This window comes from Panthera tigris, chromosome D4 (assembly GCF_018350195.1).
Source record: "Panthera tigris isolate Pti1 chromosome D4, P.tigris_Pti1_mat1.1, whole genome shotgun sequence".
Classification (NCBI taxonomy): domain Eukaryota; kingdom Metazoa; phylum Chordata; class Mammalia; order Carnivora; family Felidae; genus Panthera; species Panthera tigris.
In genome coordinates this window covers 9,089,936-9,117,173 of record NC_056672.1, presented here as the reverse complement: position 1 = coordinate 9,117,173, position 27,238 = coordinate 9,089,936, and the positions used below count along the sequence as shown (strand labels likewise).

General features: G+C 46.0%; 1 protein-coding gene across 4 annotated transcripts in view; it reads left to right on the top strand.

Annotated features, from left to right (window-relative positions):
- Positions 1–27,238, top strand: part of SMARCA2 (SWI/SNF related, matrix associated, actin dependent regulator of chromatin, subfamily a, member 2) — a 180,573-nt gene that overhangs the window by 107,792 nt on the left and 45,543 nt on the right. For all 4 annotated transcript variants that reach the window (XM_042963969.1, XM_042963972.1, XM_042963970.1 and 1 more), the window contains exon 27: positions 3,885–4,103. In XM_042963969.1, the coding sequence (XP_042819903.1) occupies positions 3,885–4,103 (219 nt within the window). The remainder of the gene's footprint in view (positions 1–3,884; positions 4,104–27,238) is intronic.

The window sequence follows — 27,238 nt, the reverse complement described above, 5'->3', positions numbered from 1 at the left end:
AACAGACATCTTTTCTCTCCTTGACGAACTTATTAAAATGTAGATTACTGGGGATCACCGGGGCCAGAGGCCCTCAGCTTCCCTGGCTGCTTTCTGATTGGCAATAATTCAGCAGCGCTACAGCCGCAGATACTCTTGAGGCCTGGGAAAGGATAAGCTGCCTGTCATTATACAAATTAGATTAGGCCCAGAGATGGAGATTTTTGCATCAGCAGCCCCGAAGTGAGGGGAAAAGAGTACATCTCTTTTCTGACTTTTGGGCTGGGTATTTGTAAAAATTGAAAGCTTCAGGGGGAAAAAAAAGAAAGAAAGAAAGAAAGAAATGTCTGGCCAAGGCCCAGCTTTCTTTTAATTTGGGAATATTGTATCACGCAAAGAGGAGGCTTAGAACAAATGAAGCTGGCTGGCTAGGGAACGCTGTTTTGTAGGCATTTTGATTTGGGGAATGTTCTGCTTGTTAATGGTTGCCTTCTCATTTTTAGATGATACAAAGTTTTGGTTTAGTTTTTTTTTTTTTTTTTTTTTTTTTTTTTCCTTAAATCCAAGCAGCGGGCTGCCTTTGTCCCATTCTGTATGCATTAGCACCTCCACCAGGGGGCAGGAAATCACATTTGATTCCCTGCCAGCTACTCCCGATGAAAAAGTTCAGTGAGACACAAGAATGGAATGCAAGCTAGATTTGGATTTCAAATATTTAACCTTCTTATCCCTTATTATTTGAAAAGCTGGTTCTCTATGTAAAAATTAATATCAGGTTATCATTTTATTTATCACGGACACTGTAGTTAAATAACGCACATTAAGCAGATAAGCTAGTCTCTTTAAAATGAAACCTTTCTTTTAAATATTTTTCTTGTTTTCTCCTAAAAACAGAACTTCAGAAACAGTGATCCTTCACACTGATTAACAATGAATTTTACCTAAAAAGACCTTTGCCACATCAAGATACAAATGTGAAATATTTCAACGGCATACAAACATGAAACTTTAAGAAGTGCTTTTTATTTTTTTATTTTTTTTAATTTATTTTTGGGACAGAGAGAGACAGAGCATGAATGGGGGAGGGGCAGAGAGAGAGGGAGACACAGAATCGGAAACAGGCTCCAGGCTCCGAGCCATCAGCCCAGAGCCTGACGCGGGGCTCGAACTCACGGACCGCGAGATCGTGACCTGGCTGAAGTCGGACGCTTAACCGACTGCGCCACCCAGGCGCCCCAAGAAGTGCTTTTTAAAAATCATTGTACTTGTTAGCACAACTTTTATTATCATGAATGTATCGTAAAACAAATACATTCATGTAGTACCTAAATAGTAAATTAGACATGCTTGAATATCAACTTCACATCTTTGTACGTGTCTTCTGCAAGTAGAAATCTTTGGGAAGAGATGGCAAGCGTCAGAACTTTAAGCTTATTAAAAAGTGCATCGGGGCACCTGGGTGGCTCGGTCGGTTAAGCGGCCGACTTCGGCTCAGGTCATGATCTCACAGTCCGTGGGTTTGAGCCCCGCGTCGGGCTCTGTGCTGACAGCTCAGAGCCTGGAGCCTGTTTCAGATTCTGTGTCTCCCTCTCTCTGACCCTCCCCCATTCATGCTCTGTCTCTCTCTGTCTCAAAAATAAATAAATGTCAAAAAAAAAAATTAAAAAAAAAAAAAAAAAGTGCATCAACCCGGGGCACCTGGGTGGCTCAATTGGTTAAGCGTCTGACTCTCGATTTCAGCTCCAGTCATGATCTCATGGTTTGTGAGTTCAAGCCCCACGACGGGCTCTGTGCTGACGGTGCAGAGCCTGCTTGGGATTCTCTCTCTCCTCTCTCTCTGCCCCTACCTGGCTCACATGTACTCCCTTTCTCAAAATAAGTAAATAAATAAAATAAACTTTTTTTTTTTAAAAAGTGCATCACCCCTTCATAAACGAAAAATAAAAAACAAATGCAATTTAGTTTTTATATCAGATTTTCTATCAGTTTACATTTTTTTATATCGATTTTTGAAATTTTTATGTCAGAAAAGATTTATTTTCTCACTTGTGGACAAATACATGGGATAAGTCATATATAGGTATATCGGTATAAAAGTGATGGTGGTGATGTAATCAGAAGTGGATGTGGCAGTATTTTGTCATCACAGTGGAATGCATTCACCAAAAAAAAAATTTTTTTTTCATTAGCATTCTAAAGTACTGTTACTAGGAGGTCCCTTTGAGAAGCCCCTCTGTAGACTGTATTGTTAGCAAGGCATTCTGTGTTCTAACAAGGCAAGTTTGGTGGGTCCCATTTCTGATACCAGAACATTAGGAGTCAGGATTAAGGACAGCCTCTCCAGCTAACTATAGCACATGACGGAACAGGACGGCCACATTTATCTACCAATGGGGCTCCCCCATGCCGCAAGCCTGCCCCAACCCTGGGAATATAATGATTTCCAAAAATGTTTAAGCGTAGGTGAATGGACTTTGAACTTTAATTTTTGTGTCGATTCTAGAGGTCAAGTTTGGATTTGAATAGAAATTTCATTTCTATTTTGTTATCAGTTTCAGTTGTTAAGAAAAAGTTATGTTGAATTCCTGTTTCAGGACGGTAGAACTGAAGGAAGAAGGGGGAAAGGTAAATCATTGAATAGTTAATGGTCTATTTGATTGTAGAAATAGTACATCTAGCTACCCATATACATACACACACACACACACACACATATACATATATGTGTGTGTGTGTGTGTGTATAACATAAGCAGCAATTCCGTGTAGGTCTTATTTACTTTTTTTTTTCTTTTAGCTCTCAGATTGTTTAGTTATAGGTTAAAGCCCAGCATGTAGTACTTAATTTACCCAGGTGCACTGGGTTTTTAAAAAAGAAAGCAAGAGATGGAGAAGTAGGCATTCAAAGGCTATGAAAATATATGAAAGGGAGATACTTTACTTAAAACTTGATCCGTTGAGGTGACATTACATCTGAGGTTTTTCTCTGGCGTTGTAATATTTTCATAAGAGCTAAACTTTTTAAAAGCTAAAGCGTCGAAGGACATTCCTCTCACGGAACCCGTGGTGTGCCGAAAATCCAATACATTCATGGCCGAATGACTAATCAAGCCATTTATGTGCCCACATGTCCGAGTCCAAGGGTGAGCCAGTCTGCAGCAAAACTTGGGTCGCTGACTTTTTTTTTTCTCTGTTTAATTAAAAGCATGAGCCCTACTGAGTCAAAGGAAGTTTTCTTAATGAAGCTTCTCTTGTATATGCTCAGAGAGTACTTTTATGCGAGGGCAGCAGCAAATTGTATTTCTGGGGCTCATATTTTTTAAATATACCCCCAATTGGAATTTTCTCACTGTTTTAAGGGGTAGCTTTTGCACACACCCAGGTGAAGTAAAGGAATTTGTAAAGAGCATATTTTACATGCATGAATTTCAAAGATGGGGTACGGAGGGAGGGAGGAGATTTCACCTTGCAGAATCTCTGCTGGGACAGTGTGTGTGAGGAAGGAACCGGAACAAGTAAGCCAGGATAGAGAGACTCTATGGGAAAAGCAGAAAGGGGCCCTGAAGCCATAGGAGGAGACTCGTGAAAGTTGTTTTTGTTTTTGTTTTGTTTTTTTAGTGTTATTTAATTTATTTTGAGAGAGAGAGAGAGAGAGAGAGCATAAGCGAGGAAGGGGCGGAGAGAGGAGACGCAGAATCCGAAGCAGGCTCCAGGCTCCGAGCTGTCAGCACAGAGCCCGACGCGGGGCTCGAACTCGTGAACTGTGAGATCATGACCTGAGCCAGAGTCGGACGTTTATCCGACTGAGCCACGCAGGTGCCCCTCGTGAAAGTTCTGTGTGCTGTGACATCGGTACTGGACAGAGTCCCCCTTCCCATTGGTGACACTTCTGTTTACTACCTGCAGCGCATGGACATGGACCGACGGAGGGAAGATGCCAGGAACCCAAAGCGTAAGCCCCGCTTGATGGAGGAAGATGAGCTGCCCTCCTGGATTATTAAGGATGACGCCGAAGTTGAACGGCTCACATGTGAGGAAGAGGAGGAGAAAATATTTGGTAGGGGTTCTCGCCAGCGCCGGGACGTGGACTACAGCGACGCCCTCACGGAGAAGCAGTGGCTGAGGGTAGGTGTGGCTTTCTTACCTGTTCTTGCCAGGTGGATGCTCTCGTTGGCTTGAGAAATCGGGGACCCAGGGACGAGTTGCCAGTGAAAGCAGAGCATAGGGCAAGTCGTTCTGCTGTTGCCTTGGACGCTTTACATTTCAAGGCAGTGCCTGGAAACATGATGAAGAATGTTTCGCTAGAGCCGAATTGGCCATTGGAAGCAATGAGACCCGCTAATGTTTTATGGCCAATTGCCCGGCCAAGCCTCACTCTCGGAGTTAGCATCGAAATGTGGAAAGGGGCCTTAGAGATCTTTTAATTGTTCCCCCTCAATTTCATGGTCTTTAATCCGAGTTTTACTTTTCCAAGGTCTGCAGAGTCAGTTCAGAGACAGTGGCATTTTCTGACCGCGTTGTTAATTTCCCAGACCCAAAGAAATTCGAGCTGGGAGGTGTCTTTGGAGTCTCTTGGTTTTACAAAGCAGTTGTTGTGGCCCAAAGAACTTAGAGCTGGAAGGTCTCTTGGTATTCTCTTGGTTTTATAGACAAAGTGGTTGTGGCCCAGAGAGGTTCAGTGACTATACAGGATCACACAGCTGGCTAGAAATAAGAATCTGTGAGTGTTGAAGCATTGACGTGCTCAGTTTCGGCTAATCTGATCTGTCCCGTCGCAAACACAGACTCAGGGTCACTGATGTTTGGAAGTGTTATTCTGTCGTTTGGGGCTCTCCCCGCCCCACTTTGGAAAATGTTGATTTCTCATTTTGGCTAGGGAAGGAAATCTCAGAATGTTGCCTGGTGAGCAGAGAAATACCACAGTGCACCTAGGAATGACATGGTGCGAATGCCAAGGCCGGTGGGAATCTTCCATTTGAAGGTTTAGCCCCGCTTTCTGTCACAGGGAGCAGACTCAGTACCTGCCTTGACAACAAACTGGGATCCACGTTCCAGGCAGGACCAGTAAATGTGGGCTGGAAAGAGTCAGCACAGTTGGGCGAAAACCAAACAAAATAGAAGCTGTTGTTGTGAGTTGTTCATTTTATCGAAAGGGAATGCAGTTCCCAAGCTTTGTAAAACATGGCTTTTAGGACCCAGGACATAAGTAAGGTAGGTGGGTAGAAAGGCGATTGGGAAGTATTTTGAGATTGGATATCAAAGGCAGACAGGTCTTGTCACCACTTGAGATGTGATTTACTCAGGATGCTGTACGATGAGAGAGACGTGACCTGAATTTTGAAAGGACTGAAAAAGAAAGAGACTAAGAAGGCACTGCTCATATTTATGGTTGAATGATGGCGTATGGAATGTAACTTCCTGTGTGGCTGTTTTACTGTCATATCTGAACATTCCAGTGGCCCCCGAACATGGCTTTATGGGTTTCTTTTGTTTCGCTGTTGTGAGGCGGGAGCTGTTTAATTAAGATCCATTCTATAATGTGAAGAGTTCTGTGTTTGTTTAACAATCATTTCTGAGCTCAGGAAAATTCTCTTCTCTTTCCCTTTTATTTAAGCACTAAATTAAGTATCTGGAGTCCTGTTACAGGAGATGAGATAACAGCCCAGGCCAACACTGAAAGTCATTCTTTATATGTAGAATCTCGAGATGTGACAAGCAAAATAACCTTGTTTATTGGGGCAAGAATGTAGCTGAACTTACCATTTTTTAAAATAATCATTGGCTGGGGGCACATGGGTGGTTCAGTCTGTTGAGTGTCCTACTCTTGATTTTGGCTCAGGTCATGATCCCAGTGTCGTGAGAATGAACCCCGTTGCCAGCTCCATACTGAGTGTGGAACCTGCTTAAGATTCTCTCTCTCTGTCTCTCTCTCTCTCTCTCTCTCTCTCTCTCTCAAATAAATAAATAAATAAATGAATAAATAAATAAAATAATCATTTGGAAATGCTCTTACAGAAAGATAACATTGTGGATCTTAGGAAGTTTTCAAGTTTAGAAGACCCCATTTTTTCTTTTTCATTCCGTTTATATCACTAATGAATAACACAGTGCCGAGCGCATAGTAGAAACTCAGAAAGGTTTGTGAAATGAAATTATAACTCTGTATGCAGAAAGTGGAAATTGACTCATTTACTGTGATGTTAGAATAGTATTTCTCTTTCTAGTGCTCCGGCAGACTTTCTTTGACCTATAACATAGACGTCTAAAAGTGGAAAACTAGTTTGCTTTTCAAAACTACACTGTGAAAGTCACGTTTATGATGCTCAGGCCGAGGTGTCTTGTGAGATAAAAAGTCACCCAGGAAAGACAAAAGTGCTCTCCGCACAGCTGTGTTGTAATATGTCTTTTTGTGAACCATTCTTCTGAAAGTTGTATGTCCATAATTGGTGGTAGGAGCTAGTAACTTGCTGTCAGCCAGCACACGCAGTTAACACGGCGTTGTCCCACGGCCTCCGCATTCGAAACAGATACTTCCTGTTCTCTGTTTTCTTGGTCCCCAGCAGCAATCCTGGTTAATATCAGCCTACTAAGTTCTTCCAGTAATAACATTATATTCAAGGGGTTTTCCCGAGCCTCGTCGTGAAGGGATGTTCTCTACTGGCTTAGGATCGAACGCATTGAATGGTCCCATCCCAGCCAGCACAGCCTTGAAAGGGAGTGTGGCAAAGACCGTCGTGTAAGCAATGCTGAAACAGGGCTAAAATAATTCTTCTTTCTTCTGGCAATGTTGTACAAAGCCTGCTTGGCAGAGGCACCGGAGATACGTAGATCCCAGAGCTGGAAGGCCGGTGAATGGAGCAGCTACCCATCCTGTGCTGGAACCGCGTTCTCCGCCGTCCCTGTGCCAGGAGGCTGGCCACCCCTCAAGGAATCGCTCTGCCTTTTTGTCTGCGTAGTGCCTCCAATTCGTGGTCAACCCCGATTGTTAGCTCTTCCCCTCTCTTTGAACAGAATCCTCTTTCCTTGTAGCTGCTTCTCACCGGCTTTGATTCTATCTCCTCAGTCTGGAATGAACTCTCCCACCCTCCGCCCCTGTCCTTTCTTCGGAAGCTTTCTCATCCTTCAGGGCCCAGCTCCCCTGGCCACCATATCTGTGGCGCCTTCACAAATGAACTTTCCCCTGTGCTGTCACATGCCTTTGCCTGTTCTTTCGTCACAGTTCCAGTCCAGTTTCCTCGCGTTCTTGCTAGCTGCCGACATGCTCGGCATGTCGGCTGCTCGGCTCCTAGTGGGTAAGGTGGATCTTGCTACAACGTAGGAGCTCCACGTGCAAATAGTAAGCGCCCATGGAGTGCCACCTTGAATCAGCACCAGATTGATGTGCAAGAATAGAGCCTAAGGTCATGCTCACTCACCACCCCCCATTCATGGGCCTATCCAGAAAACTAAGTAGGATATTATCCCTCACATAAAAGCCCGAGGTGAGCCCGGGCTTGTTCAAGGATCTAGGCTGACCGAGCGTTCTGGCAGCTTGTTCATCCGCACCCCACTGAGCTGGAAGTGGGGGAGACAGCACAGAGTGGTGGGTGTGGGGTTCAGTCGGGCCAGGCCTGAATCCATTTCTGGTCGGATTCCGTCGGCGGGAGGTCGGTGGTGTGGCCGCACCAGCTCTGAGGGAGACTGGGAAATGTGGCCTGGCCGCCAGCCCAGGAAAATAAGATTTTGGTGACTAGCTAGCAGTCTCTGCCTCAGAACACTTAGGTTAAATTGAAGTGATATGGCCACCTTCTTTGAAAATTTTATTACGGTTTTATCACAAACAGGTTTTATTTTATAATCATATTATGCTAAAAATTCCCACAGTGACCTTTAGACAATCTGTTTAGTTGGAAGGCTTTTAAATTTTTCTGTATCCATAATGTTGTTTTAAATGAGAAGGTTCACAATTTCAAACACAGCTCAATTAAAAAAAGAAACAAACGTTTTTGTAAAGTTGTTCTGAAATCCCTATTTCCACTGAGGGAAACTTAGATTTCCTTGGGGGTTTAGCCAATCTCGAGTTAACTCATCTTTTTGGGTAGTCAGGTCAACAGGCATGTACCCCATGGGCTGTTTCTCTCCTCTTCCTGGGGGCTGCTGTCCCACGTACCTTGTCAAGTGGCATCTGGAAAAAGGCAGAAGTGGGTGTTTCATCATGGCCTTGGGGGCCGGTGCCTCGATTCTGTCTGCTGGGGTCAGTGCCAGGCTGCCAGGCCGCCCCATCCCTCGACGCCCTGACGTGCCCTTGGTTCCCATCTCATCCTCTGGGAGATTGCCATGATCTGTGCTGTTGAAGTCTGGGGTCCTGACTCCATTCCCAGCTTCTGCACTCTGAAGTCTCATGAGGACCCCAGCCCCTCTGGTGTTGCCAGAGTGCCCCTCAGCTCTTTCGTGCCCAGCTTGAGAATCGGCAAAGTCTTGGCTGCTTTCTTCGTGCCGTGCTAGAACAGGGAGACAGTCTAGCCCCATTTCTCAACAATGGCATAGTCACTTCCAAAGGGTTGTCAAGACTGAAGCTTCTAGAATCTGGTGGGTGGGTGGGTGAGGGAGCTTTTTAAAATAAGCGAGACAATTGGGACACCGGGGTGGCTCAGTCAGTTGAGCGTCCGATGTCGGCTCAGGTCATGATCTCATGATTCATGGGTTCGAGCCCTGCATCAAGCTCTGTGCTGACAGCTTGGAGCCTGCTTTGGATTCTGTGTCTCCCTCTCTCTCTGCCCCTCCCCTGCTTGCTCGCTCTCTCTCTCTCTCTCTCTCAATTAAAAAAAAAAAAAAAAAAAGAAAACAGTAAAAAAATAATAATGAATTAAAAAAACTAAAACAAGTGAGACAAAAACATGTCACTTGTGCGTATTGAATCTGACCCTGTGAACACCTAGTGAGGGACCCTCCCAGATCCTCAGAAGGAGCTTGTGAGGTGAGCATCCTCAAGTGTGCGCTATATTAGCATCACAGAGAAATCTGGCACTTTTAGGACCTCATTCCTCGTGCCCCTTGCACCCATCCCACAGGCACACGAAGTTTGGACCCTTGTGGGTGAATATTCCATTTCAACCCCAACCGGGTTCATGTCTGGAACCAACTACCCAGCATTGGCACAGACCCCACAAGCTAAAGGGCTCAGCCCCCCAACAAGATGGTGCCTCCTTCCCCCAGCAGCCACATTTTGGGGGGGCCCCCAGGCCACCTGCACTTCCTTCTGACTGACCGGCTATAACTTCAGGGGTTCTCATGACCCCCGCTGGTTCAGTAATTTGCTCTGATGATTAACGGAACTCAGAAAAGCACTACTTTGTGATTAGTTTTGTTACGGAAGCCCCACGTCAGATGGACCAGCGAATCCAGCAAATGAAGAGACACATTGGATGAGGTCTGAGAAGGGGACACCGAGTTCCCCTGCCCTCTCCTCTTTGGATCAGGACACATCGCCCGTCTGGCACATCAGTGCGTTCACCAACTGGGAAGCTCCACTGAGCTGCGGGGTCCAGAGTTTTTGTCGGGGGCTCATTACTACACAGGCACGAATAATTAAAATCATCAGCTGGGTGATTGGACTCCCTCTCCGGTCCCCCACCCCTCCCAGGCTGGGCCCGCTCAACAGCCCCACCATCTAATAGGGTGGTTGGTCCTTCTGGTGACAGCCCCCATCCAGAAGCCCTCTAGGGGCCCTCCCTGGGTCACCTCATTAGCATAACAAAGGCACCACTGCCACTCAGGAAATTCCAAGGGTTTTAAAAGCTCTATGCCAGCAACCTAGGACAAAGACCAGATAAATTATTATACAACAGGTGGCAATATCCTCAGGCCTGACCTTTTGCCTCTCTTCCTCTTTACTCCCTCTGTGGCCAAGAAAGAAGGCACTGTGCCCTGCCTTCCTGCCCTATATGTAGCAACTTCGCATCCACATGTGGCCCGACCCGGGGTTCAACACTATGACTCCTGGCAGTTCTGCGGATCCCTGTCCACAAGGGTAGCTCTTGGTTGCAAAGAGCCTTTGGAACTGAGGAAACCCTCCCTTCCCTCAACAAATCCTGTTTTAGTCTGCCGTTCTGATGGTGGGCTCACAAATCCGTTTTTGGAAGTCACTGGTTATCATTTGGGTTTTGTTTTTCTTTGTGTACCAACTTTATCCTAATCCTTCCGAAGACAGTGGGTGACTCCCCTCAACAGGGAATGGTGCCTTTAGAAGGCATAAAAGAGAATATGAACGTGGGTTTAAAAACACTATCTCCATTAGCATTTTACAGCTTTTCCCGTGGTGTACCCCAGGTGACAACACTGTGACACCACGTACTGTGTGTGTATGTGTGCGTGTGTGTGTTTGCGCATACACAATGACCGGCTCGTGTTGATGACTTCTCGAAAAAAATACCTTTGTTTCTTTCTGTGTGACAGCGGGCATCCCATCGGCCTAAACGGGCAGATGTCCCTGATGAGCCCAGGGGGACAGGTTTTTCGGTTCACCTCCTGCCGTGTGTGCCCTGTCTGGGACATCTCTAGTTGTCGTAGTCATTCTTGAGGCGGGAGCTCAGTAAAACCGGGGTGATCGCAAAGCTAAAAGCTGGACTGAGGGTGAATTCTGGAGCCCTTGGTTTTTCCCATTCTTCCTGAACCTTTGGTCCCGCCACCAACTTTAGAACCCTTCCCTTCCTTAAAACATTTAGTGACACCCCAGAATTTATTTAATTGCCGAGTGAGTGATTTATACCCTACAGCACTTGAAGATAATTGGAATGCGAACTAAATTATGTGCTCTGTATACTATTTAATTGCCAGCCGGGTAGAGGGAACAAACTTTGAAGAGTATGCTTTTGTTTCACAATGGATGTGATGTCTCCAGACTGTGATTTGGAAAGGTCCTTCTTAATTGCTGGTGGCTGTCTGTGTGGTCCACATGTATGAGTATGAAGATGCTTGTTTTTTTGCGTTTTGTTTGTTTGTTTGTTGTTTGTTTGTTTTGGCCTGCTGTACAAGCTCCTGGTGATGAAGGAAGGTACCTCTGTGTTTTTGCAATGCCCTGTTAGTTGGGGGCCCCTAACGATGTTACGTGAATGATAGCAGTAAAACCCACTTTCTCACATCTTTGAATCTAGGGATAGATTCAGCTATTTTTAGAAGTGTTAGGGTTTCGAGAGGGACCTCCAGGAAGGGCAGCCCAGAGAAAACCCTCTTTTTCCTCAACTAGTCTGTCACCAACTAAAAGCTCAAGCCTCCCCATGTTTTCTGTGCTTCATGGTCCTGTCCCCTGACCACACTGAAAGGACGATTTTTGGGGTTTCTCCTTCCCGCAGCTCAAAGTGGAGAAAACAGTAACGAAGTCTTAAAATATACAGTAGTAGGGGGCAATCAGGAAGTAAAATGAGACCCTTCTCAAGGGAATGTACCTGTGTGGCTTATAAAGCTATGAAACACCAGGTTGCAACTACACGCTAAGATCCCTTGAGTGGCTTTCCATCACCAACAGCCTGTGCCAAACCCTACCTGGGAAGGAGGCAGAGAAATCCATGGAGAGGTGGTCACAAAGGACTGGAAAAGGTACCAAGAAGGTTTAAAGAGATTGGTATTTCAAATAATGTATTTGAAATTCTATTGAAATACACAGTGAAAAATAGCAAAATTATCTTCTCACCTATCCAAAGAGGTGGTTTCTCTCTAGAAACCTTTGAAACAGGATAAAGTGTCTTGCATTTGGGCTGGATTAAAAGTACGATCCAGCCTGAAATCAGAGACAGGGGCTGAAAAATCCTAGTTGTAATCACAGTCAAGAGCATCTGTGATTCTGGGAGATGTACTTTTTCCTAAAATATCTTATACTGACAAGGTTTTCTCTGTGTGTTTGCTTTTGATTTTTTGGATTCTTCATTGAAAGTGTAATGTGCCCGATGCCTTTAATCTGTTCCTGCTTCTCTTTTGTTTTGTCACTTTGGGTAATCTTTGTTTTTTTGCTGTAAGATATAAAAATTGATATTTCTTTTCCTTTTTCAAATGGCATTTTTAGCTTCTAAAATTGGGTCGTCAGATCTACTGGGGCAAAATTTCTAGCAAGCTGCATTTCCGCTTTTATACACAAGGGAGAGCTAAGGCCCTAGAAAATAGATTTGGGTTTTGCCAAATTTCACGCTCTGCGGTACCTTAGGAAGGAAGTCCTGAACTGATTAATGGCAAGAATTTGAATTGTTTGGGGAAATATTTGACAATAGTAAAAAGCATTTCGGTCACTTTTCTACACTGTTTATTTTACTCTTAAATCCACTGGCTAGATCATTTTCACAGCCACTGGACCTTACTCAGTATGTTGTTCCCTTTTGTCAAAATTCAGTAGAAGAAATAGCCCTCAAAGGACCAACTAGAATAAGTATTACAGGTGGAGAAGCAAGAGAGACTTGCGTTGCTCAGTTTTTGAAACTGTGATGCGTGGAATTTCTGGTTTCAAGTTTTAGCCTTTGAAACGGGGATTGGGCTCTGAAGCAGAGCTCAGGCATGGAAAGTAACCATGAGAAATGGGATGGGGCTTACTGATATTAACAAGCCCCAATGAGTTCGTCTTATCTTTACGTGGAGCCAACTCCTGCAGACAAATAGATGGTTTTAGATATACATCTGCTTTTTTTGAATCAAGATTTGGTGTCCGTCCTACACTCTTTTTTACTTCTTTTTTTTTTTGGATCAGTAAAGCTGCACAAAGATCTTCTTGAAAGAATTTTTGTCTTTGACAAGTAAAAGTATATATATCTAAGGTGTGAGATGTGATGTTTTGATACAGGTATAGGTTTTGAAATGACGTCATTCATGGGGTGGAGGTGGGGGAGGGTATCCGGAGGTTAGAGACAGGGCTGATAACTTTACCGTCACTGTGCCTCTGTCTGGGTGGGTGTCACAGCTGTCCCTTTTGGTGGCTGTCTACCTGGGGAGTTTAGGATGGTGGTCAACAACATAAGCCTTGGAGGGATGCCTCGGTGGCTCAGTCGGTTTGGTGTCTGACTTCAGCTCAAGTCATGATCTCACAGATATGGGTTCGAGCCCCACATCCGGCTTTGTGCTGACAGCTCAGAGCCTGGAACCTGCTTCAGATTCTGTGTCTCCCTCTCTTCTCTGCCTCTCCCCAGCTTGCACTCTGTCTCTGTCTCTCTCTTTCAAATATAAATAAACATTAAAAAAAAAATTTTTTTTTTAAAGTAAGCCTTGGAATATGATGGGCCAGGGTTCAAATCCCAGCTCCATTGATTGGTAATTAGCCTGTGACCCGGGGTGCCTAGTGTAACCTCTCGTAGCTTTGCTATAAAACGAGGAAAATAATCGCCATGTTCTTCATAGGGTTTTCCGAGGTTTCAATGCATAACATAGAGAACCTGGTTCATATAAGAAGGATTCCAAAAACAAATAAGCTGTTACGAAAAAGTATTCACTAATTTCAGAGTAAACCTGATAGGTAATAGTGAAAGAGGAAACAAAAATACTTCTGTTGCGTATCTTGAATACACGGTATGGGGTGCCAGGAGAAAGGGAAAGGGGGTGCGTTGAGATGTCCCTATCCCCACTCAATGGAATTAAGGAGGACAGAATGTTTACTTGCTGAATATGTTGTGTGATTGGCCTACAGGCTTGTTCACCTCAAGCCCACCACCCTATACACACTCAGCTATCAACTGTCTGTTCTAGGGTTTTCTCCCTAACCCTCCGTGCATGCGGGAAGAGAGCGCTGGGGCCAGCTGTCAGGAACTGGGCCTGTGGGGTCCTGGCCCCGCCACCAGCCAGCTGCGGTGATCTCGGGCCTCCAGGGTTGAGTTAGTTGCATTATGTTTGATTCGCAGGGTCCCTTCCACAACCTTCCAAATCCCATGAAGCTGGTTTGCCTTTTACTTTGTATGCTGGTTTTGATAACGATCATCCTCTGCTTTTCCTATTAGCGGGTCCACGCGTGGAGGCTGTTTCAAAGCAAATTCAACTCGACGCCCATTTATTGAACGTTGAGTAGGTTGAACTGCACTGGCTTGGAGCGGGGAAAGCAGCATTAATCGTCAGGTTTCTGTTCCTTGCTGTCGGAGCAGTGCCCGCCTTATTAGTGCAATTAAGAGCCAGATTTGAGAGATGCTATTAGAGATAATAGTGCACACTTAGCCACCTTAAAGAGCTTGTCAAGAGCAGGTCTCCAAGTGTACACAGATGGGAATTAATAGAGATTAAAATAGATTGTGAGATGCTCTAACTTGTGGGGCTTTTAACTGTTCCAGAAATGAGCAGAGTTTAGGCAACATGCATTCTACTTTATGCTAGAGTTTTAGTGTCCTGCCTCTGGAGACGTGATTTCTGATTTTCCCTCCCCCATGCCTAAGAAGACTTCCACAGGAGGGAAGGGCAGCTCCTTCTCGGACTGTGCCCTCCACTCGCGGAGGGCAACAGAGGTCACCTCCTGGCTGTCCCCGGGAGACCCGAGCCTCTCTGACAGCCACGCCTGTGCTCCTGGGGTTTCTACCGACCCTGCTTGGCCCCCAGTGGAGGTGAAATACAGCACAGCACATCCTCCACCTTTGAGCAGAGAAAAGGAGGTGGAGGTGCAGGGGGTTAGGTGCTAGGGCCTGTGACATTTGCAGACTCCTGGAATTTTGGAGGATGGCTTTTCCTCTTTGTTCACAACAGTTCAGGTGGCTACCCAGAGAGGTCAGAGGGTACTTTCCACAACAAGTACCAACTCCCATCACCCCCTACCTGCTACCCCTACTCCAGCTCCCCCAACCAGCCACATAAGACACTCCAGTCTCCTACTGCAAGTGCAGTTAAACTCAAAACACTTCAGCATAGTCTGGGAGGCATGGCCATCTGGCCGCTGCCTGGCCTTTGAACCTGGCCTTCTCCCCTAGCTCTCAGGAAGGCTTTCACACCAGGCTGTCTTTCAGGTCCTCTGCACTTCCAGGAAGGCTCCTTCCCAGATGGCTATCTCCTTGCCCTGATGGTCTCTTTCCAGAGACATCCCTCCCGACCACCCCAGCTGAAGTAGCCTCACCCTGCCAGGATCTGTCATGTGACCTAGGCTAGTTTTCTTCATGCCATCATGCCAAGGTTATCTTATTGTCTCTTTCCACTGGCATTCAGCTCCAGGAAAGCCGGTGCGCTCACCTGTCTGGTCCACTGCCCTATGCCAGCATCTGAGCACTTCGCCCATAGCACTCAGCAAATACTTGTGACTGTGAGTGGGCCAGCCAGAAATGTGGGCTCGGGGGAGATTTGGTTGCAGTCTGTGTCGTTTCGGCACACTCTGTGAATCCTGCGTTGTGTTTTTCTTTTGACTGATGTGGGTCAAGGTAGACATTGTTGGCGTTCTTTCCCATTAGGGTCCAGTGATCTGTGTCTCCTTGGAAAATTTTCTCACTTAGAAGAAGTCTAAAGGCATGCAGTTTTGACCTAAGTGCTCCTGAGTTCCTCAAGAATTTGAAGGCTCTCTTCTAATTTCAGAGCACATTGATGAAGATCATTTAACTATGCCTACATAAGTACAGCCATTCCTTCAACCCAGCTATTCCTTGGAAATTGCCAGAGATTTCGCAACAGCTGTTTTCCAGCTTGAACTGTTTTCTTTCTTTTTCGGTGAAAACCAGATTAGCACATCTAATCTAACTCGAAATGAAGAGGCAAAAAGAAAGCACTAGGGGCACCGGGTGGCTCAGTCGGTTACGCGTCTGACTTCAGCTCAGGTCATGATCTAGTGGTCACTGAGATCGAGGCCCTCATCGGGCTCTGTGCTGACAGCTGTGAGCCTGGAGCCTGCCTCAGATTCTGTGTCTCCCTCTCTCTGCAACTCCCCTGCTCGTGCACTGTCTTTCAAAAAGGAATAAACGTTAAAATTTTTTTTTTTTTAAAAAGGCACTAAATTAATTGGGTTTTCATTTTTAGTGTTGTACAAGAAAGCCCCCAAAAGAGAATGTGCATTTTAAGCCTAAATCTGTGGACTTTTGCAAGGCTTCCTTTCTTGTTTTCTATTGGAGAATGTGGGATTGTCAGAATCATGAAAAATTGTAGATGGGACCATGAAACTTTGCTCCAGGCAAAGCTTAGTCTGCCACTCCTACTGAAATACAATATTTAAGGTCACTCTGCTCATAGTCCTTTGTAGAAAGCATAATCCTAATACAGGAAGTTGTTTCGTAAAATGTCCCTCCCTTGCACCTTCAGTAGAATATTTTCTAAAGATTATTTTAAATGATATCCTCGGGGCGCCTGGGTGGCTCAGTCGGTTGGGCATCCGACTTCGGCTCAGGTCACGATCTCACTATCGGTGGGTTCAAGCCCCGCGTTGGGCTCTGTGCTGACTGCTCAGAGCCTGGATCCTGTGTCAGATTCTGTGTCTCCCTCTCTCTCTGACCCTCCCCCGTTCATGCTCTGTCTCTCTCTGTCTCAAAAATAAATAAATGTAAAAAAAATAAAATAAATAAAATAAAATGATATCCTCAAGGGGCGCCTGGGTGGCTCAGTCGGGTAAGCATCTGACTTCGTCTCGGGTCATGATCTCACAGTTCATGAGTTCGAGCCCCATGTCAGGCTCTGTGCTGACAGCTTAGAGCCTGGAGCCTGCTTAGGATTCTGTGTTTCCCTCTCTCTCTGGCCCTGCCCCGCTCGTTTCGTTCTCTCTCTCTCTTAAAAATAAATAAACATTAAAAAAATTTAAAAATATAATAAAATAAAATGATAGCCTCAAAACTTGATCGAGGCTGCCAGTGGGTCTGTTCCTCTTTTCCAAGTTGCCTCTGATAACTTAGTGGAAAGAACAGGGGTTCCAGATCTGCCGTTGTTTTGCTATATGACATCTTGGAGGCGTCATTTCACCTCCCCAGGAGGGATGAGGAAGAGTCCATGCCCCATCTTTCCTGCCCTGTCCTTATGTGACTCTGCCTTTGGTGGCCCTGGAGAGAACCACGTGGATTTACCCTGGTCTGGCTCCAGCTCTGAGACTCTGCTCTCAGGGATTCAAACCGGGGGCACTGGTGAGAGGTTTCCTGTCATTCTCAGGAAGGCTTTCTCTTGAAAATGCACGTTTGACACAGGGTCCTGTTGCATGTTGGTAGACTCAGTACATACATGATCCAGTGTTTGGGACGGTCTGGTTGTCTGTAGCATTTAGAATGGTGAGCTGAGTCTGTGTGCTGATAGGACGGGGCGGATAGGACGCCAGCATAGTGGAGTGTGAAGGGAGCGTCGTACCTGCCATACGGGATTGCCTTTCCCATGCGGGCAGTCGGGGCTTCTGCCATTCGCTACAGACCAAGATCAAGAATTTTTTTGAACCCCTTGCACACTACCGAGTGCTTCACAGCTGCCAAATAGGTGCATTTTGTTCACTGACACATATGAAGCCCCCTCATCCACCCACCCACCCAAATTATCAAGACCAAATCCATTTACACTCATTTTAATAAATAAAAAAAAAATCAGTACTTGGGGCGCCTGGGTGGCTCAGTCAGTTGAGCGGCTGACCTCGGCTCAGGTCACGATCTCACTGGTCGTGAGTTCGAGCCCCACCTTGGGCTCTCTGCTGCCATCATGGAGCCAGCTTGGGATCCTCTGTCCCACTCTGTCTCTCTCTTCACCCCCCCCCCCCCCGCTTCCCTTCCCTCTCAAAAATAAAACATTTTTAAAAAATCAGGACACTAATGCCAGGGGATATTACTGGAAGGCATGGAAAGATACCGTGGAGTCCGACAGACTATAGTGTCCACATTGCAGAGGAATCCCTGACATAAATACGTATTCTGCAAGAGAAGTTACCAACCCGGTTTCGGGGTTTTTATTTGCCACCATGTTATCCTGTTAAACGAATCTGGTGATAGACTGTTTGCTTAGTTGTATCTTTCTGCATTTTTTTAATGTGTTTTTTTTTAATGTTTATTTATTTTAGAGACAGAGAGAGACAGAGCATGAACAGGGGAGGGGCAGAGAGAGAGGGAGACACAGAATCCGAAACAGGCTCCAGGCTCTGAGCTGTCAGCACAGAGCCCGACGCAGGGCTCGAACTCACGGACCGCGAGATCATGACCTGAGCCAAAGTCGGATGCTTAACCGACTGAGCCACCCAGGCGCCCCGTGTCTCTTTCTGCATTTTTATAATCAGCACCCAAACCCTTGGGAGTTTTGTTTTGTTTTGTTTTTTAACCTAAAATTCAAAATAGTTTTTTTGAGAGGCACTTTTTTCCCCCGGTCATAAAAGCGTAATGAGAAATACAGAAGAGTGAGGTGAGGGAAAGAAAATAGAAGCACCTGTGATCTCACTGACCTTCACGTACCCAGGTTGGAGACAGAGCCAAGTAAAACACGGACGGGGGTTAATTTGGTGCCATTACGTTCCGAATTATTTTTAACCTGTTACGAGGCTGCTCGTTGGCTCTTTTGTAGCAGTTTCAGTAAATCCCAACCCATGAGGCCCATCAAGCCCCAGCCTGTCTTTAGGAATCTTCGCATGTCCTTCCATTCAGTGTTAAGAACACCCTGTTTTACGGGGCTCCGGGTGCCAAAGGGACTGACTTTTCTTTAAGGCCATTACGGGACATGTGGGGGCATGCCTTCCCACACTGGAATACCAATTTTTGCTTCTCCGTAAACAGGCCTCTTATGTCTCCACTTCAGATTTCACCGGCTGTGATTTCCTCTTTTCAAAATTGCTTTCACCTCCCTGTGTCATATAGTCGGTGCTGTTTCGCTACCACAGAGTGGGCTCGTGTCACCCCATCCCCCAAGACTGATGTGGCTTTGTTGGGGTTTTTTGACGTGTAATTGACATAAAAAAAAATCCTGTATGCTTTTTAGCTGCCAGGTCTGAATTCTTAGTCCACATTCCTTCCCATAGACTTTTCAGGACTTTTAGTTCCGACACTACCCTTTCCCCATTCTCTGTTCCAGACAGTGCTAGGCTGGGTGCTATAAATACACATCACGTTTTAATCTCCTCATAGACTTGGAGTAGCTATTATTTCTCCCATTTCACAGATGAGGAGCTAAGCCTCACAGTGGGGGAGCAGAGTTTTCAGGTAGAGCATTTGGTACCCAGAACGTGGATTCGTTTGATGAATGCTGGACGTTCAGTTTACTGCCTCTTAAAGATTTTGAAAATGCACATCAGGGCAAAGCTGCGGGACTATGGGGTTTTGGCAAAAGACAAATCACATCCCAGTTTACAGCCCCTTTGCCCACTGAGCCAACCTCCTTCTGGCTTGTGAAGTCCACCTGCTTCCTGAAAAGGTGCAGGAGCTCAGGTCAGATCAGCAACAGGTGAGTCTCTCGAGGACCCCGGAGGCAAGTCCTCTCGGGGACTTGTCTTGACTTGCCTTGACATTCAAGACAGCCTTTGAGATGGAATCAATGGAGGACTTGCCCCCACTCCTCAAGAGGGGGCTTCTTTGTCGACCTCCTTCTCTCAGCAGTGGGACTCCCTCGGGGCTTTGATGGCCTCAGGTCAGCTCCTCTCCCTGCCTTGTTTGCAGGGAGCCTGGGCCTCTCCCCAGCCTCCCTCCTCATCTTGTTGGGTGGGGACACGCACGATGTTCTCCCTTTGAGTGAATGAGGCCTGATCTTCACCTTAACTCCAGGCTGCATATTCCTTTTTGCCAATGAGACTGGATATCTTATTTAGGCCATTTGACTTTCGAAGCTTCAGAGCAAGACAGGTAAAGGCAGTTCAAATAAAGGCAGTTCCAGGGTCCCTGGTTGGCTCAGTCAGAAGAGCATGAGACTCTTGATCTCAGGGTTGTGAGTTGGAGCCCCACATTAGGTGTAGAGATGACTGAAAAGAAATAAATGAAATGTAAAAGTAAAACAAAGATTGGGGCACCTGGGTGGCTCAGTTGGTTAAGCATCCGACTTCGGCTCAGGTCATGATCTTGCGGTTTTTGGGTTCGAGCCCCACATTGGGCTCTGTGCTGACGGCTCAGAGCCTGGAACTTGCTTCGGATTCTGTGTCTCCCTCTCTCTCTGCCCCTCCCCCACTCACCCTCTGTCTGTCTCTCTGTCTCTCTCTCTCTCAAAAATATTTTAAAAAAATTGTTTTAATAAATATATAAAAGTAAAATAAAGGCACCTTAAAGGAGGTGGGTTGGGGCAGGGCAAACAAAGCCCCCAAAATCTTTTGCCCCATTTGTCTGGCTTATTTTCTTCTTCAATATATTTTTTTAATGTTTATTTATCTTTGAGAGAGAGAGGACACACAGGGGACGGGCAGATAGAGAGGGAGGGAGACACAGAATCCAAAGCAGGCTCCAGGCTCTGAGCTGTCAGCACAGAGCCCGACGCGGGGCTCGAACCCACGAACCACGAGATCATGACCTGAGCCGAAGTCGGACGCTCAACCGACTGAGCCACCCAGGCACCCCTGGCTTGTTTTTAATTCACTGTATGACTGTGTCGCGTCCCTTGGACAGAAGTCATTTAAGCCAGGCCTTGCAACGTGGTTGGTAAGCCCTGCTATTTTGAGAAAGTGGAAGAATAGAGAATGAAGATTTAATTTTCTTTCAACAAGATTTTTGGATCCCGTTTTTGGGTGAGTAAGGCATCAATCAAAATGCCTTTACGTTTTGATTAAGGCGACCTTTTTTTTTGTTTTTTTAATTCCCGAAGAGATTTCAGACTGATAGGCGATTCAGACATATTTGGAGAACAACACTCCTACAAAGCAGAGCTAAACAAACAGTGAACAAAAGTATATGTAACATATTGTAAAAAGTACAAGGGAAGGAAGGGATCAGGTAGGATTTTATGAAGGAAGTGACATTTTAGCCATTGCTGCAAAAAGGAGCATGATTTGCGTAGGACTGGGGGATCAGGAGGAGGGAGTTCTAGGTTCTGACCCACACTGAGGCGTCGAAATGTGTGGCTCCTTCCACTGTGACTTTGTGTGTTAGGAGCGTGGTGTTTTTATAGAGCTAGAAATGGAGGAGAAGAGCTGGGGTGGGACTCCCTGGGGGCAGTGCATGACCCAGGAACCGGGGCTTTACTGGTTTCCATAGAAAGACACCCAGGGTCTGAAATGGGAGAAGCAATGTGCGTTCCTCCTTTTAAGCAGAAGGTAACGGTCCACTTTGTGAAGGATGAACCAGGGCCCAGGAGAGATAGCAAGGGAAGCCCAGAGGGAGGCCATTATCTCTGACCCTCCCTGTGCAAGAGGAGAATGAACAGAAGGAAATGAGCTCTTTCAGGGGCAGACCACACAGTGACGGGCAGGCCTGGCAGACTGTAAGGAGGGACAGTCATGATTTTAAAGGTTTTGAGGTTGGATAACTGGGGGGGAAATGATGCTGCCCTTTGAAGAGAGAGAGATCCAGAGAGAAATGTTTGTTCTCTTGGGAGAAGGGCAGTGATGTTTACCCGGGATGTTTGACCAAGATATTGGAACCCACAACTGGTAACTCCAAAGCAAGTCCAGGCTAGAGAGAGAAATGTTTGAAGCCGAGTGCCCGAAGTGAAGTCAGTCAGGGCCGTTTGGGTCTCCACAGAAGGTGTCCTATCCAGAAGAGGGGACCGGACTTCTTGAGTGGCAAAGGACTGCTCAGAAAGCACCCACCTCACTGAGGGTTGTGAGTCTGTGTCCAGGCTATTCAGCACAGGGACATTCACCAAGGGCCCCGCTTTGGAAGCGGAGAGGCCAAAGCCTTCCAAGATAACGATTTATGCCCCCTCCCTCCCACCCCAGGAGAGCGGTTTTGAAGTTCTCCAGCCGCTATTAAGAGACCTACGGGTCATTAAGAGACCTCTCACCTGCAGCTGGTGAGGGCATCAGACATACTAGTGATGGCTGCTGTGGGCCCAGGGCAGCCACATTTCACTATCGGGAGCATGAACAAAGAGACGGGGAGGCCAAAGAAAAACTTGGGGAATCTGCACTTAAGTGGGGGAACAAGGCGGCAAGAAAAGGTAGGGAACCCCAAGACTGTAACGTGACAGGAAGGAGAGATTTCAAATAAGGAGCAGTAGACGAGAAAGTAAATAAAATAAGATCTGAGACCAGACAAATGGGGATTCGGAAGCTCTGGGCAACTTTTGAAACATAGCAATGTCTTGTCCTGGGCGCTAAGGAGTTTTACTCCGTGGTCAGGACGTAAGTTCAACAGTACAGGTGACTCCAGAGGTTGGCAATAAGCGGAAAGTGAGAAACGAGAAGACTGGAGAAGACACAGAGAGTTCGATGCCAGAGTTTATGATTTTGTCCTTGGAGATTCCCGTAGAAATATCTAGAACAGACCCTTGGCATTCATGATCAGTGTTCAGTAAACAGGTGTATACCCAAGGGCAGTTTTCCCAGGGGATCCTAGAATGAAATGAAATGAAAGTTCCATTTGTATTCCAACTCTATTTATACTCCCTAACTTTCTTCCCCAAGTGCTGTGCTCGATACTGTAGAGGAAGTGGAGAAAGCATAAGGCATCTCCATAAGGAAAAGATCAGAATGATCCGTTACAGCTGGGGAAGGTCCTGAGCAGGGAATGAGTTGATCATGGAAGTGTGGCACAAGGGATTAGGAGAGACGCTCCAGGTGAGAAACGTAAGAGAAACCACAAAGGTGGGGATAAATATGGCGCACCACGGCAAGGTACTGGCTTTCTGCTCCCTGCCGGAAAGTATGGCAAGTCAGATGGGGTAAAATCAGCTTACGGAGACCTCTGGAGTCTGGCGGGGAGACCTGGAATTGGAATCCTAAGGATAACTTTGCAACTTGAGTAGGGCAATAACCTAATGAAAGGATCATTTCAGATCTGGCCAATGGGATGTAGCCCATAATGCTTGGGGGGGGGGGGGCCGGGAAGCATAATTGAGCTATTTAGATCTTCTTGCAGGGGAGAAAAGGCTGGAGGACAGGAAAGAACAAGCAAGGTAGTATGACTTTTCTTTTGACTCCCATTCTGAAAAGAAAGAACAGCAGACACCCTCTTATCAGTAGCTGGTCCGTCAATGAGAATATTACACTGGGAAAATGTCGCTTATATGTCGATGAAAACTTTAATGGGAAACATAACAAGTATTTATCACATTTTTATTTATTTATGAAGTTACCTCTGAATCTACTGACTAGTCTTTCTCGCTTGAGTAACCGTATTATGTTTCACTTAGAGCTTCCAGTTTGGGTGTTAGAATCTTTCTTTCTTTCTTTCTTTTTTTATTATTTTTTTTAATGTTTGTTTATTTTTGAGAGAGAGAGACAGAGACAGAGACAGAGCATGAGTGAGGGAGGGGCAGAGAGAGAGAGGGAGAGACAGAATCCAAAGCAGGCTCCAGGCTCTGAGCTGTCAGCACAGAGCCTGACGAGGGGCTTGAACTCACTGACCGTGAGATCGTGACCTGAGCTGAAGTCGGACGCTCAACCGACTAAGCCACCCAGGTGCCCTTTAGAATCTTTTTTTTTTTTTTTTTTCAAGTTCAGCTTTATGGAGGGTTGAGGCACGACGTGGTAAGACCTGTCAAGTATACATTTTGAACAGACTGCCCCGTGTAGTTCATGAACCCATCCGTCACCTGAAGGCAAATCCGGATACTTACAAAGGAGGCAGAGTGCATACTCTTACTCGCGTGATGAGTCTATCCCTTGCCAAATTCAGCAATACTGTTAAGTGTTTTAAGCCACTCCCCTTTTACAGAGTCTTTCATTAACTATCCTGGCGGTCAGTAGAAGTTAGAACCCTATTTCCTTTCGCAACTGTGTTTCATTTTACCCAATCTCCAGTCCAATTGTGTAGTTCCAGTAACAAGTTGTAACTGGCATTAAGATCGAGGGGAACACCACTGAGTGTTGGTATAGGAGCCAGGAGCCGCTGTGGGCGGGGCCTTAAGTGGAGGGGGATTGAAGGAGCCTCGACACTTCCTTCAGATTGAGTGACAGACAGGTGTGCCTCGTCTAAACCACTTTCCAGGTGCTCTGTTCCTAGAATAGCACTTACGGGAGATTTTCTGCGCTAGAATGTCACCACTAGGTACAGCTGGTCACTGTGTGTGCCTGCGCCGTGCAGATCACTGACCATGTTTCAGGGGACCCCGTCTCCCGGCGTTGCCTCCTCTGCTACCCAGCACTGCCCATCCTAATTTCGGCCACTGATTCCCAGCAAAACTGCTAGTCCTGGCTTGGCCTACCAAGAGCCCATGAGAGCCGTGACGGCCCGAGTAGTGCTAAGCACGTTCGTTCGTAAAACCTGGTCGTATTTACCTCCGTTCTTGTTTGTGCTTTAACGTGAGACCTGTTTGAAGGCTTACCGCATGACCCATTGTGTTGTAACGTGGATAGCCCACCGGGGCTCAGGATTCTCTTTTGAAAATTCAGCTTTGCTGACCTGGAATTAAGTAAAGTCAGTCTTCCTTGACAAATAACTTCACGTCTATTTCGAAGCGCAACCTGAGCAAACCTAAATCTGAAACTTGTGTACGTGTCCAGGTTGGCTTCTCAAGTGGTGCTGGGGCCAGGCACTCCCCTGTGACAGACACTCTAATGGTATCTGTGCGTATATGTATACGTGCATCTGCACGTGCCCGTATTTACGAATCTGGGGAAGTCTAACCAGTGAGGAGTATGTGCCTGTGCACATGGAGCTCCAGCCTCCCTGGGACCAGCGGCTCTCCTGCTCATTTCGTGCAGCTTCAACTCCCTCACCCACTAGACACCTCTTCCGCGCTGGCAGTCCCGATTCCTAAGAGAAGTGAACTACTTTGGCCGCTCTTCTGTTGATGGAGAGACCCCTTTGCCAGGCCCTACCCAAGCTAGGAGACCGGCCTTTCTGAGGACATGGCACCTTCCAGGTCCCTCCAGGTGAGACCAGACACTGAGCGTAGCAGCCGGGCGGCCAGCCCTACGGGCAGGGCAGTTTCCCTTGGATTATAGGATGGGCACAGAAGACCAAGGCTGCTGTCACTTACCCAAAGGGATGTTTCCGCTCCTTGAGGAGGTCCTCACTTGGTGTCATTCCAGCGCACACAAATTTCCATTACCGTGAGAGAGTTAAAAAACCTCAGTCCCCAGTAATGAAGGTCGGTTACCAGGTGAATCAGTCTGCTGTGGCTGCAGGAACAAAAGACCACAGACCGTGTGGCTTACAGGACAGAAATTGAGTTTCTTATAGATCAGGGGGCTAGCAGCCCATGATCGAGGTGTTGACAGGGTTGATTTCTTTTGCAGCCTCCCTCCTTGGCTTGTGGACACCATCTTCTTCTCCCTGTGTCTTCACATCTCTTCTTATGAGAACCCCAGTTGTACTGAGTTCAGGCTCACCTTAATACCTCTTTGTACCTTAATTATCTCTTTAAAGGGCCCATCTCCAAATACATACACATTCTGAGGCACACGGGGGTTAGGACCCCACCACAGGAGTTGGGGAGGGCAAACACACCGGGGTATACCAGAAGGCCATGATATACTGTGTCTTTATATAAAGTACAAATTTGGCGGCTGGCTCTTCGATCCTTGCTGTGTAAGTAACAGACCCACATGATGGTCCATGACCGTTCCCATCACTGTTTTCAAAGTGTGTTGGTGACTGGTCATCGAGTGGCTGTTGCTCAGTCCAGGGACAGATGGTGAAGCATGTGGTTGCGGTGCCTCCTTGTTTCCCAGTGGTAAACCTGCACAACACTCTACCAAAGTAGATAGTCACAAGAGGGCATCGGCCTCCAAAGGCATAAGTGTAGGGGGGAAGAAAAACGCACAGAAAGTGAATTTGGATGTGACTGGATTTGAAGATGGTGGCATCATTGCGAAGACTGGAGGAGTCTTGCGTGAAACTTGAGTATAAACCGCCCTGGAAACAGTCCAATGAACATAAAAATAAAGGCTAAAGTCATCACAGTGTATTTCAGTTTAAACTGAATTTGAACATTTACTTTGAAGACATACATATATACATATATATAAATGTATACATTTATATTATTTATATATATTATATATTGTATATTGTATATATTGTATATTATATATTATACATAAATATATATTATATATTTATATATTTACATTGTGTGTATATATATATATATTTATATATATATTTACATATATATATATAAACCCTGAACAACTGGGCCAGTGTTCAGGCCAAAGTGTTGAAGTTTTGCACCGAAAAAGCATGGTGATTACGAGGACACTGGAGAAGAACCTTGTCTACCAGAAAAGGCCCATTTCAAGGTTTCAGACATGGGTGCGAACAGAGAGGGTTAGTGGCACTGCCAGGGGCCGACGAGGGGGGACTGCTGTGAAGTTTGCACCCAAGCTCCAAGGATCATCCCATATTGACTGCTGATGAGACTGGTCTTTTCTGGAAGACCCCTTTATGGAGAACGGAAGCCAACAAAAACGTAAGGTCGTAGAGTGCCCATAAAGAACAATCTGGATGTTCAGCCAGAGGAAGTTGGTTGAAGGTGCTCGTGAAGAAAAGGATGACGATGTCCCAGAGGAAGAGACAGCAGTTAAAAAATAAAACAAAACAAAATCCTCACCTCAAGGGTTCATCTGAGCAAGACATTTCACGACATCCAAAGGGCAAAGGGTAAAATGTTGGAAGCTGATCCTGAGCGTTTTGCCAAAGCCTAGGGAAGAAAAGGATTGTTCTGTATCATAAGTTAATTGGTGAGAAGACAGCAAAATTGTCCAATACTGATACGGTTTTTTTTTAAACCCCAAAAAGTCCTCTTAATGCTCATTTCTAGTGCTTTAAAGTTCAGGTACTAAATAGATACTCGTTTTACTATGTTTTTCATTTTCTTGTGTGCATATAACCGGCAATAGGAGTTTTTAATTTTTTGGCGTGTACGTTTGTTAAGGGACGTGGAAGAAATCATGCTTTCCTGATTATTAGACTGGGTTTTTGCAGTTTCAAATTGCACCATCATTTTTATGGTCCCCGTGCTTTGCAGGCAAAGTGACAACTGAGCACGTGTGCATGCGTGTATCTTTCCTGCTGAGAGTCTCCTTAAGATGTGCCATGTTGGGTCTTTATGTGCATTCTTCACTAAGCCCAGGAAGCGTAATTAGCCTTTTCCTGATGGGGCTCTGAGTCCTCGTTTGTGCTGTAAAGTGGAATAATATCCTGGTTGAGGGTGTGGCTTAATGCAGCCAAACCCCCAGAGCGCAAATCCTAGCTCCGCTACTTACTTGTCTATGATCTGGAGTGAGATGTTCAGGTGTCTCACCTGTATCCTGAGGACACAGTACTTGCCTCACAGTGTCGTTGTAACGATTAAATGAGCAAATGTATGTAAAGCACTGAGTG